General features: G+C 40.4%; 1 protein-coding gene across 1 annotated transcript in view; it reads left to right on the top strand.

Moving 5' to 3' along the window:
- The first annotated feature begins 9,620 nt into the window (after positions 1-9,620).
- Positions 9,621-12,144, top strand: part of LOC109927323 (protein FAM117B-like) — a 182,030-nt gene continuing 179,506 nt past the window's right edge. The window contains exons 1-2 of the mRNA XM_048598678.1: positions 9,621-9,656; positions 10,091-10,180. Coding sequence (XP_048454635.1) covers positions 9,621-9,656; positions 10,091-10,180 — 126 coding nt within the window. The remainder of the gene's footprint in view (positions 9,657-10,090; positions 10,181-12,144) is intronic.

Genomic DNA, 12,144 nt, shown 5'->3' with positions numbered 1-12,144 from the left:
ATCTAATAGCAAACAGAAACTTTGAATGCAAGTGGGTGAGAATATCGGATTGGTGCATTTTTATTTTCTCTCAGAAGCTAAGCTCTACAATGGAACTGCCTGCCATGAATGTGTATTTGTGCTTGCTCTGGAAGGAATTAAGTTTGGGAAGGAAGTTTGCTTTAAATCAACTTCTTGTCTGCCAGTCTGGTCCTTGGAGAGCAGTCTGTGCAATGTAGGACGCTCCAAAAGATAGAACATTGACACCTCCTGTCTGCATTACTGCAAGGTTTGATAAAAGTTGCTTGATACACATGAATGATTTACATTGTAATTCAGTTTCCGATTTCAGTCTGCGGCTTTGGAATTCTTGATCATAATGTGCCAAATGACCACACATTCATCATACATCTGTCCCAACATTTAAACATTTGTATAAAAGACATAAAAGTTTACTGAAAAATAGTTCCTTATTTAATCTGTGTAGTACCTGATCAGTGCATTTAAATTATTTGTTTAAAACACAATTCCTAAACAAATAATGTATATTTGACTGATCCCTTGTTACCGTTGAAACTGAGAATTGCTAAATCATGCTGTAATTGAAAAAACGTTGATAGGCTTTGGTAGACTACCGTGTGGTACAGAAAACAACCTTTTGTTGTTGAAGTAAGAAAACACCGGACATTTAAGACATGGAAATGACTAGCGTATGTTATCTACAGAAGGTAAAGAGGCTGATGCTAGGAGGAATCCATCTTAATTTCAATCACTAGTTTCTGGCAATTTTGTGAATTGTCTCAGAATTCCAGCATCTATCTAGCCAATGTCATTTGGCTCTTCTTTTGCTCTGCCTTTGTGACTATCATTATGTAGCCCAGTATCTTTCCCACCCGACAAGCTACGATAAATCTATTAAGTGTGGTGCCAGTGAGCGCTCTTTCTCCCCTCCCCAATGAAAATATGAACCACCTGTTGCTTTTGGACCCTTACTTATGCTGTGTTAATTAACTCAATCATGTGCTTCGCTTGTCTTGCAGAATAAGAAAGGGTATTGAATCACTACAATTAGCACCATGAAAGAGTAAGATAAGTTAGAAAATGAAAATTAATAGATCAACTGGACAGGGGAGCATTCAAAAACAGATTGGAATTGCCCAATTGCCACTTTCTCTCCTCACTACCCAAAATGTTGATAGATAAATCCATGCATTCAAGAGTTTGAGACAGTTTACTGAAAAGAAAGACTAAACGGGATTTCAAGGTGAATTGATCATTGAGCAAACTGGTGCAGATTCAATAGGTTGATAAGTGCCCAATAGAGAAGGTGCAGAGAAAGATCAACCGAAATATGAGAGGTCTGTTCAAAAGTTTAAACGGCAGGGAAGAAGCTGTCCTTGAACCTCTTAGTACGTGTACTCAAACTTTCGTATCTTCTGCCTGACAGAAGAGGGTGGAAGAGAGTATAGCGGGGTGGGAGAGTTCTCTGATTATGTTGGCCGCTTTCCCGAAGCAGCGGGAAATATAGACTGAATCATTGGATGGAAGGCTAGTTTGTGTAATAGACTGGGCTGCGTTCACAGCTCTCTGTAATTTCTTGTAGTCTCAGGCAGAGCAGTTGCCATACCAAGCTGTGTTGCATCTATAAAAATTAAGAATCATTGTGGACATGCTGAATTTCCTTAACCTTCTGAGGAAGTAGAGGTATTGATGTGCTTTCTTGACCATAGCGTTGACATAGATGGACTAGGATAGATTGGTGATATTTACTCCGAGGAACTTAAAACTCTCGACTATCTCCACCACTGCACCATTGATACAGACAAGGTGTGACCTCCACTCTGCTTCCTGAAGTCAACGACCAGCTCTTTTTGCTTTGCTGACACTGACGGAGAGATTGTTGATTTTATACCATTCTACTACGCTGTCTATCTTGTTGAAGATCTGACCCACTACACTGGTGTCATCAATAAATGAATAAGTGGAGTTAGAGCAGAATTCGGCCACACAATCGTGTGTGTATAAGAAATACAGTAAAGGGCTGAGTCTGCAGTCTTGTCAGGCACCAGCTTTTGAGGATTATCATGGAGGAAGAAAGTTTTTGGATTGAACTCAGTCTTATGAAGTAAGAACCATGCTGGAAGTTTCACTGTTACTCAGGCTAGTTCATTTCTTTCTGGTGGACTGATGTTGGTTTTGAACCAAAAATTTAAACAGAAGTGACTTTTTAAATCTTCTCAAATGAACTGATTTTTGCTATTGCTGTATATTATAGCATCCTGAATGCTGATATCAATGAACATGACGTTATGATATGTTTATTATTGCAAATTTCTAGGTCATTGGTGCATCATGATGTAACTTTCTGCTATGAGTGTCTGAAAACAATTAGACATATTCCATATATTCTGAATTAATATTCTCATGGAATAATCATGAAGTACCCAAGTAATGCCAGGGAATGTGGTAGAAGCAGACATAGTAGCAACGTTTGAGGCATTTAGACAGACACATGAATGGGCAGGATATAGAGGGACCATGTTCAGACAGGTGGGATTAGTTAGAATGACATGGTTGATGCAGATATAATGGGCTGAAGGATCTGTTCTTGTGCTCTACTGTTCTGTATTCAGCTAATTTTCAAACTTGGGATCAAAGTGCAATCTTTTAAATAAGTAAGTCTTTATTCTGAATGGACTAAAATTTCCTCTCATGCACACTGGTTAAGTAGCTTGGCAAGAGCAGACCAGACAAATTGTATCATTATATATATATGGAATACCACTGTTGTATCTAAAGACAGTTCAACCAGATTTCCAAAATCAGTGTAGAATTAATTCAGTTATACATGTGCCAAACCAAGTCTACAAAATGCCAGTTGCACATACCACCTAAAAAGGCAGCTTTACTCAGTTTTCAGAAATTAATCTCATCTCTAATCTTGACTGAACTTATTAGGCACAGAAAAAGCTGGAAATACTGTGGTCTGTTAGCATTTGTAACAGAAACTTGTCAGAACTTGGCTAACCTAAGTAGATGCACTCTGACCCGTTGAATTTTTCCATAATTTTAAGCTCTATTTCAGATTTCCAACAACCACAATATTTTGATTTTTCCTTAAAAAGTTGCTAATTATCGATTAATGATTATGAAGCAGTATTCAATTGTGGAAATGAATGGACCAATACTTTCCAACATGTGCTGAACTTTGGCTGTTAGATTTGCAGTTGTTGCTGATCAGATAACTTGGAATTGATGGTTATCTTGAGGGAAGGCTGGACAAGCTAGGCTTATATCCACTGGAACTTCGAGGAAGAAGTAACTTGATTGAAGTCTCAAGGCTCCTTAAGATCTTCGACAGGATACTTGTGGAAAGGATGTTTCCTCTTGTGATTCTTCAGTGAGGAGTCACTGTTTAAAAATAAGGCATTGCCATTGATGACAGATGAGACCTTCTTTTCTGAGGATTGAAGGTCTTTGAAACCTTCTGCCTTCAAAAGATGATAGAGGTAGTATCTTTGGACTTTAAGGCAGAGGTAAAGAGAATCTTGATCAGCCAGAAGGTGAAAGGTTTTTGGAAGTAGGCAGAAATATGGAGTTGATTTAAAATCAAATCAGCCTTGATTTTTATTAAATGGAAGACCAGATTCAAGACACAATGGGCAATTCCTTCTTATTCGTATGTTCGTGTAGGGTACACAAGTACAGGGTTGTTTATGTCTGAGAGAGGAAGGAAGAAGATATATTGGAGATGGAGATAAATGGGGGAGGTGTGCAGAAAGATAGTGGATACACACAAATGCCATGTCCTCGCGCCTTCCTTCAGCATTGAGCTACTCATTCAAGTATCAGGGATTGACATACCAGAGATTTTTGATGTTAATAAAAGGTGAATTGCCGAAAGTTCATGCATCAATTAGTCTGCTAAATTGGTATCTGTTTTGATATCCTGCTAGTTTACACGTTATCATTGTTATTTGTTATTTGTGTGTAATATAACCAATGACACAGCTGGAATTGTATTGAGGATTAATAATTATCGAGTTGGACCATGTCACATCTCAGGCTGAAAGTATCAACCCACAAAGCCACAGGTTTAAATGCAGGTGACATGGTTTTATCTATCATGTTGGCTAACCACCAGTGCTACCTCTAAGTTGCACACACAACCACTCCCATGCTTGGAATGCTGATCATGGCATTGACCTCTTGGTTTTGGAAAGCACACGCAAAGCAGAAAAAAATTAGAGGGAACATTACTAACAACCCAGTATTTTGTAAGGATGAGGAAGGCAAGGGAGTATACATTGAAAGATAGATCCTAGGAAATAGAGGTTCAGAGGAACTTTGGTGTTCGTCGTGATCTCTGAAGGCAAGAGGGCAGGCTGATAAGTTGGTTAAAGAAGGTATCTGGAAAACTTGGCTGTTTTCATCAAGGCATTGAATGCAAGAACATGGATATTATGACGGAGCTGTATGTAATGTTGATTAGTCTACAGCTGGAGTATGGTGTGCAGTTCTAGTCACCGCCCAAGAGGAAGGATGTGATTGCATCAGAGGATGCAGATGAGATGGGCGGGGATTTTGGCTGGGCTGGAGCAATTCAGCTATCGAGAGACGAGATAGGCTGGGATTGTTCTCCTTCGAGCAGAGAAGACTGAGGGGTGATCTGATTGAGGTTTACAAAGTTCTGACTGGTATAGACAGGATAAATGGGGAGAAACATTTCCCCTTAGTAGAAAGGGCACGACCTAATTAAGAAGGGGTTTGGAATTTAGAATTTCTTTTTTAGCTGTACGGTTGTGAGCATCTGGAACTCATTGCCTAAGAGGATGGTAAAGGTGGGAACCCTCAAAATATTTAAGAACTATTTAGATGAACACGTGAAATGCCATAGCTTATAAAGCTATTGACCAAGTTTGGAAAGTGGGATGAGAACAGATGACTATTTAATTACTAGCATGGACAAGATCAGCTGAAGGGTCTTTGTCCGTGCTATAAACACTTTAGGACTCAATAAGAGAAAAGATTATCCTACTTGTGTCACAACAGGCGAACTCTTGCTATATGGGTTGAATCAGTGCAAAGCGGTGCACCCTGTGGTATATCAAGAGTATGGCTTTGCTCATTTGATGTTGAAAAGAAAGATGTTTTTCACTCAGCCAAGACTTCATGTCAGTTAAACAATATAATGACTTGATGGTAGTCCGGGTAACAGAGAGGATAAGTTGATGAATCGGAGTACATGTGGAAACTGACCCCGTCTATAGGACTGTGTCCCAAAAAGGTGCATGCAGTTCAGTAAGGAAGGAGTCTGAGAATTGATACATAAAACCGCTTAGAAGTCATGCAGCAGAGAAGAGAGCATCATTTGGGAGCAAGGAGCATAAACAGAGTTCACTGATTTTAGAGCAGGATTTCCCAAACTGTGGATCATCTCTCCAGCAAACAAACAATTGAGGATTTTGGGCATAAACTTGGAGGCAACAAGTGTTGTCGTGGAGCTCAGGCTGATTTCTCTTTTTAGTTTTTTTTTTGCTTACATTGACACGGCCTAATGGAGTGCTTTTTGTGGGCTGATAGCTGGATCACACCTTCCCTTCCAAGAATTCGCTCAACAAGTGAAACCTATTCTCCCACGAACAACTTCTGTACGTGTCCCAAATAATACTTTGCCTTTTTGTTGGGGTGGGGTGTCACTGTGCAATGATAAAATTTAAACACCAGTTTAACAAAAAAAATGTGGAAGCTTCAATCTGGACAAAGCCGTAATGATTTCCATTGTGAATATGTGTTGTGCATCCTTGCATTACAAAATGTTAAGGACTATTTTGCATTAGCAGAATAACATGCAAATTAGTAGATTGCATTGAAACATGATTAACATAAACTGATGGCATTTGTGATACAAGGCAAACAGCAGTGAGTCTTGGCAGTTTGAATGGGACGCTAAGTTACGGTAGTATACTTAGAATGCAGTAGTTTTATTAGAGATGCCTTGAGTCTTTCTAAGAGTGTGCATTTTATGATTGACAGGGAAGACCCTTGAGTAACCTTAGTTGCTCTTTGAACATTAGTTATTTCTGTTGTGTGCTCCAGAATGGCTCCATTGCAAACAGTGAGACTGGAATGTCAAACCTACTTGAATGTCAGGAAGCAAAGTGATGAATTGGAATTTGTTTGTTGTCATTTGAAATGAAAAGATTCTGCAATTTATTGGGGTGGTACCCGACAGTTGATGTCATCAGAGGGATCCTCAAGGGTGATATTGTTCTTGAGTTTTTTTGGTCAGTTGTTATTTATTTTATATTTGAATATTTATGTTGAGACTATTATTCTCGCTTCAGGGGCCAAAGCAAGTCCAAAATTCTTTGCCCACTCGAGCTATTCATGATTGCCTTGTCTTCCAATTTGCTTCCCCGTTAATTAAGTAATGCATCATGATTAGTCCACCAGGTATTGCCTAGCACTTGTTCAGACGAGTAGAAGTTTCAATTGAATGTGAAGAATCATGAGATAAAACTCATTTTGCATTGATCCTTCTGGAATTAACACTTGAGGTTTCCAAGCTGTCAGTGTAACATCTGGTTAATTCTAAAATGATGGCAAAAGTATTGCCACTGCTGGTTTATGGATGAGGTCATTCTGTTTGTTTTTGGGTAGAGCTTTCTGATGTCGGTGTTGCTTTGACTTTAACTTTGTTTTTATTTTAATTTTAATTTTAATTTTAACTGGTGTTCATGCAAAGCTCAGTATAATTACATTTTCCATTATATTTTACTTTATCAGTTGTATTTTTCCGCTTGCATTAGGTTTGTCTCATGATCAAAATCCAAGAACCTCTCATTCTGGATTTACTGACATCACACTGATTGTAGCGTTACAGAAAGGCAGCTCACCACCACCCTCAAGGGCAATTAGGAATGGACAATACATGTTGGATGAATCAGTAGCTGCTGCATCCCATGTCTCAAGGGGTGGGGAGGGGGTTGAATACAAATTTGAAAAAATTGGCTGTCAACTCTCGATGCCTGCTTCCTCCTTTACTTGTGATTTTGGTAACAACAGCTTTCTTGGTCCTGTGAGGGAGTAGAAACCTGTTTAAAAGGTAAGGGAAAGATAGATTTGGAGGCAGCAGCATGTTCAAGGAGAGAGATAGTAGGAACTGCAGATGCTGGAGAATCCGAGACAACAAGGTGCAGGGCTGGATGAACACAGCAGGCCAAGCAGCATCATAGGAGCAGAGAGGCTGACGTTTCGGGCCTAGACCCTTCATCAGAAAAGGGGGAGGGGAAGGGGGTTCTGAAATAAATAGGGAGAGTGGGAGGCGGATAGAAGAGGGATAGAGGAGAGGATAGGTGGAGAGGAAACAAACAGGTCGAAGAGGCGGGGATGGAGCCAGTAAAGGTGAGTGTAGGTGGGGAGTTAGGGAGGGGATAGGTCAGTCCAGGGAGGACAGACAGGTCAAGGGGGCGGGATGAGGTTAGTCGGTAGGAGATGGGGGTGCGGCTTGAGGTGGGGACGAGCTCGACTGGTTTTGGGATGCGGTAGGGGGAGGGGAGATTTTGAAGCTTGTGAAATCCACATTGATACCATTGGGCTGCAGGGTTCGTTCAAGGACTTGGGAGAGGAAAGGGAAGGTTGAGATTGTGTTACAATCGGGTGAGGACAGGTGAATTGACTCTGTACTTTTCAACCTCCCTGGCTTGTCACAACAAAACTTAAAGCTGCATGTGAAAACCAATTTACATCTTTCCTCGGTTAAAATGTAGTTGACTGGTTTTCACAGATATGGTCAAGAGCCAATCTCAAGATTTTTAAAGGAAAAGAAGAGAAATTTTTATTGCCTGTTAACCTAAAGTCGAGTGGTGATATCAAGCATATGCACAGCCACAAAGCTAAAAAGGAATAATGTCCAACACAAACGGAACATGAAAAGAATTTACAGTTTCAAGTCCTTAATGTGTCTTTGAAGTAAAAGATTTTAAACTGAGACCACAGTTGTTTAATTGGTGATTTGAATCATTAAAAGTAGCAAGTATTTCAATTATTTTAATTTGTGGCATTCTGATGTTTTTTTCTGATCAGTATTGTCACTGGGCACTTTTCTTGAAACAGAGAAGGCATTTTCTTCAAATTGTGGAATTATCAAAAATAAATCTTCTGCTGTAGCTTGTTGAAATACTTGCCTTCTATTTTCCAAAATTGATTGCTTAGGTTTGCTAATTATAGGCAAGGTCCCCTCTCAAATATATAGAAATTCATATAAAGGTCTAAATCAAGATAGTTGAGAGCCTTTCACATCTGATTGATTGATTGAGTTGGAGTTTCAGAGCATTTAATTAAAATGCTAATTTCAATTCAGATGGGTTTGTTTGTTCCATGTTGGTTTCATGCAACTTGACTAACTTATGTGGGCAGGTGATTGCTGTGACCATTTTAAGTCTGTTTTGTCCCTTTAAATGCATTTCTGTCTATAAAAGTCCCAGGTGCTAAAATCTCAGAATTCAAAAATCACTAAATCATATTTTATGATCATGGCAATAGGTTAATAGCTTGCAAAGGCATAGGAGTCAAGGATTTATTTTTGGGGAGGGGATAATAGACACAGGTTTTAAAGGAGGAGAGATGTTTAGTGGTGTGTAAGTTGTTGGAGATGATTCTGAAGGATCGGGTTTACATGCACTTGGAAAGGCAAGGACCGATTCAAGGATAGTCAACATGGCTTTTTGTGTGGAAAATTGTATCTCTAACTTGATTGAGTTTTTTTTTGAAGAAATGACAAAAGATTGAAGGCAGAGTGGTGGATGTTGTCTCTGGACTTAAGCAAGGTGTTCAACAAGGTTCGACGTGGTAGTCTGGTTAGTAAGGTTAGATCACGTGGAATCCGGGGAGAACTAGCCATTTGGATATAAAATTGGCTTGAAGGTAGGAGACAGAAGGTGATGGTGGAGAGTTGCTATTCAGACTGGAGGCCTGTGACCAGCAGTGCTGGGTCCACTGATTTTTGTCACTTATATAAATTATTTGGATGTGAATCTAGTGGAGGTGTGGTTGTAAGTTTGTAGATGACACCAAAATTGGTGGTATAGTGGACAGTGAAGAAGGTTATCTCCGAGTACAACAGGACCTTGATCAGATGGGTCAAGGAGTGGCAGATGGAGTTTAATTTATATAAATGAGGTTTTAGATTTTGATAAGGCAAATCAGGGCAGGACTTATACACTTAATGGTAGAGTCTTGGGGACGGTTGCCAAGCAAAGAGACCTTGGGGTGCAGGTTTGTAGTTCCTTGAAGGTGGAGTCACAAGTAGACAGGGTAGTGAAGAAGGTGATTGGTCAGTGTATTGAGCATAGCAGTTGGGATGTCGTGTTGTTAAGGATATTTTTTTGGCCACTTTTGGAATACTACATTCAATTCCAGTGTCCCTACTATGGGAAAGATGTTGTTAAACTTATAATTTCTTTCTGAACCCTTGCAAGGATGTTGCTGGGATTGGAAGATTTGAGTTATAAGGAGAGGCTGAATAGGCTGGGGCTATTTTTCCTGGAGTTTTGGAGGCTGAGGGGTGGCCTCATGGAGGTTGATTAAAATCCTGAGGGGCATGAATATGGTGAATAGCCAAGGTCATTCTTTCAAGAATGGGGAAGTCCAAAATGAAAGGATATAGGCTTAAGGTGAGAGGGGAAAGATTTAAAAGGGACCCAAGGGGCAACTTGTTCACGCAGCAGGTGGTGTGTGTGTGGAGTAAGCTGGTGGAGGCAGGTGCAATTACAACATTTAACATCCATCTGGATATGGGAAGGATATGGGCCAAATGGATTAGATTAATTCAGGATATCTGGTCAGCATTGACGAGTTGGACTGAAGAGGAGCCTGTGCTGTCCAGGTCTATGACTCTATCAACATTTGATTTATGTCAGCGAAGTAGAAACTTGAATAGTCAGCAATTCACCATGAATTGGGTTTGGATGGATTTCTAATTGGAGTGGAGGCAACTCATCCTTGATTCCAAGAAATTGCTTAAGATGAGACCAATCATTTCTCTTTTGCAGACTTCACAAAATGCAGCTGATGGTATTCTGATGCACTGCTGCCCTTAATCTTGTAGGTGGTGAACGTCATAAGTTTGGACAGCGCTGTTGAAGGAAACTTGCTAGTTGCATGTGTTGCTGCCGTGCTGTACTGGTTGATGTTAAAGGTACTGAATGTAAAACGTAATGGGTGAGGTAGTGATCAAATGAACTGCTTTGACTTGAATGATGATAACTCTCTTGAATGTTGTAATTTAGGCAAGTTGTAGTGTGCCCTCTCATCTGCATTCAAAGATCCCAATTTGATGCTGAGCCCAGAAGAAATGCTCAAGTCCATGACAAGAAACTTGGTTAAGGGAATCTTAAAAGGTAGATGCAGAGTGGGAAGTGATTCCAGAGCCTGGGTCATTGTGTTCAGCAATTGGCAATTTAAAATTGACTGTAAAATGCTTATAATGCATGTTTTCAGTCTTGATTTTTACAAGGAAACTAATTGCAATTTCACCTGTTTTTCTTGTTCAATAGTTAGTCCTGATTGACTGCCCCAGAAGCAAATCTGGGAAATTATTAGCAGAAGCCCGGCAATTTCTAAGAATTCTTTGATGCTTAAGACTGAAGCCTTTTGGTTAGCTGAGAAGGCCTTTTTTTTGCCTGCACTGGAAAAATTTGAAGGGGAATGTCTGGGTCTGCCTTCGCCTGCTAAGACTTGAATGCTGTCTAGAAATGTTGATGAGACTAACTTCATCCTTGTTCACCCTGCTTGGATGTGATACGGCAAGACTGTTAAATAGGAGGGGCGTACTGATTTGGATATTTGTATTTTATGGCAACTTTGTGAAAGTCTGTTGTGAAGTTTAACCTAGGACTGCAGCTACAGTATGGATTTTTTTACAGTAACTTTTATTTTGGTGTTCAGGATCTCTTATCATTCCATCAACTGATTATAAACTAATAGATTCATGTAGTAACAATACCTTCTATATTTGTACAGATGTATGTGGTATTTAAAATCTTAATGAAAAGCATTTACCTCTACTGTCAATAATTACCAACCCTTTGTTGTCATTCTGAAGTTAAACACATCAGGAAGGCATTAATTTCTGAAGTATCACCATATTTAAGACTGCAGTCATAAATTGATAAAACTTCTTTCAAATAACTGGAAAAATACAAAGGCATTACTCAAGATTCTGCAAGTCATGTCTAATGCATTTTTTTTCATATGTTCATACAGTTGACCTATTGGGTCAGTACCCTGGAATTCTCAAGCTAATATCCTTAGAGAAACTGCAAAAGTTCAAGGCAACCCACTAGCTTCTCTCAAGATGAGCATGGCTGCAGCCATACCAATGTCATCCACATCACCTAAGAATATTTAGCCCCATACGTCTGTTCTACCATTCAGCGAGATCACGTGATCTACAACCTCAGTCGATGTGCTCGATTTGTTCCCCATCACTTTCCACCTTGGGCTAATAAAAATGTATGATACTCTGCTTTAAAATCAAGAATGGACCTGAGCGTAAACTGACACTCGCAGAAAACGTTCCAAACGTCTCCCACTTGAACATATTTACACCCTAACCCGAGTTTCCATACTGCCGTAGGTCTAGTCGTCTTTGATTATGTAAACCATACGAAAATCTTCAAATATCAGAAATTTGTATCTGCATGAAGTTTAGATCAAGTCGCACTTTAACATTACAAATTACAGGGACAGCAAACAAGCACTCAAAGTACAGAGGGGCAGCAAGCAAATTGATCCTCCAAGTGACCTTGAAAATTTCATCACAGATGATTAGAGTAAAATTCTCCACGTACGTGCATACATCCATCCACATAATCTCTCTGACTCTTTCCCTCACCTGGTGGATGTGTGCCCCTCCCCTCCTCTGTTGCGCGCGCACCGCCTCCACTCCGTGCAGGTCTATTCCACCTACCCCCGTGCAGGCGTGCCCCCTTCCCCATGCACCTCCCCTCCGCCTGCGCGTGCCCCCTATCTCCGTCACCCGCCCCGTGTGCGAGCGTGTGGACCTTCTCCCCGCGCGCATTCCCTCCCCCTCCCCCGTGCATGCGCGCTCCCTCTCCCTGCGCCGCACGCGTTCTCTTCGCCCCTCTTCCCTCCCCTCTG

Source organism: Rhincodon typus, chromosome 7 (assembly GCF_021869965.1).
Source record: "Rhincodon typus isolate 14 chromosome 7, sRhiTyp1.1, whole genome shotgun sequence".
In the NCBI taxonomy this organism is placed as follows: Eukaryota; Metazoa; Chordata; class Chondrichthyes; order Orectolobiformes; family Rhincodontidae; genus Rhincodon; species Rhincodon typus.
This window is presented reverse-complemented; position numbering and strand designations above follow the sequence as displayed.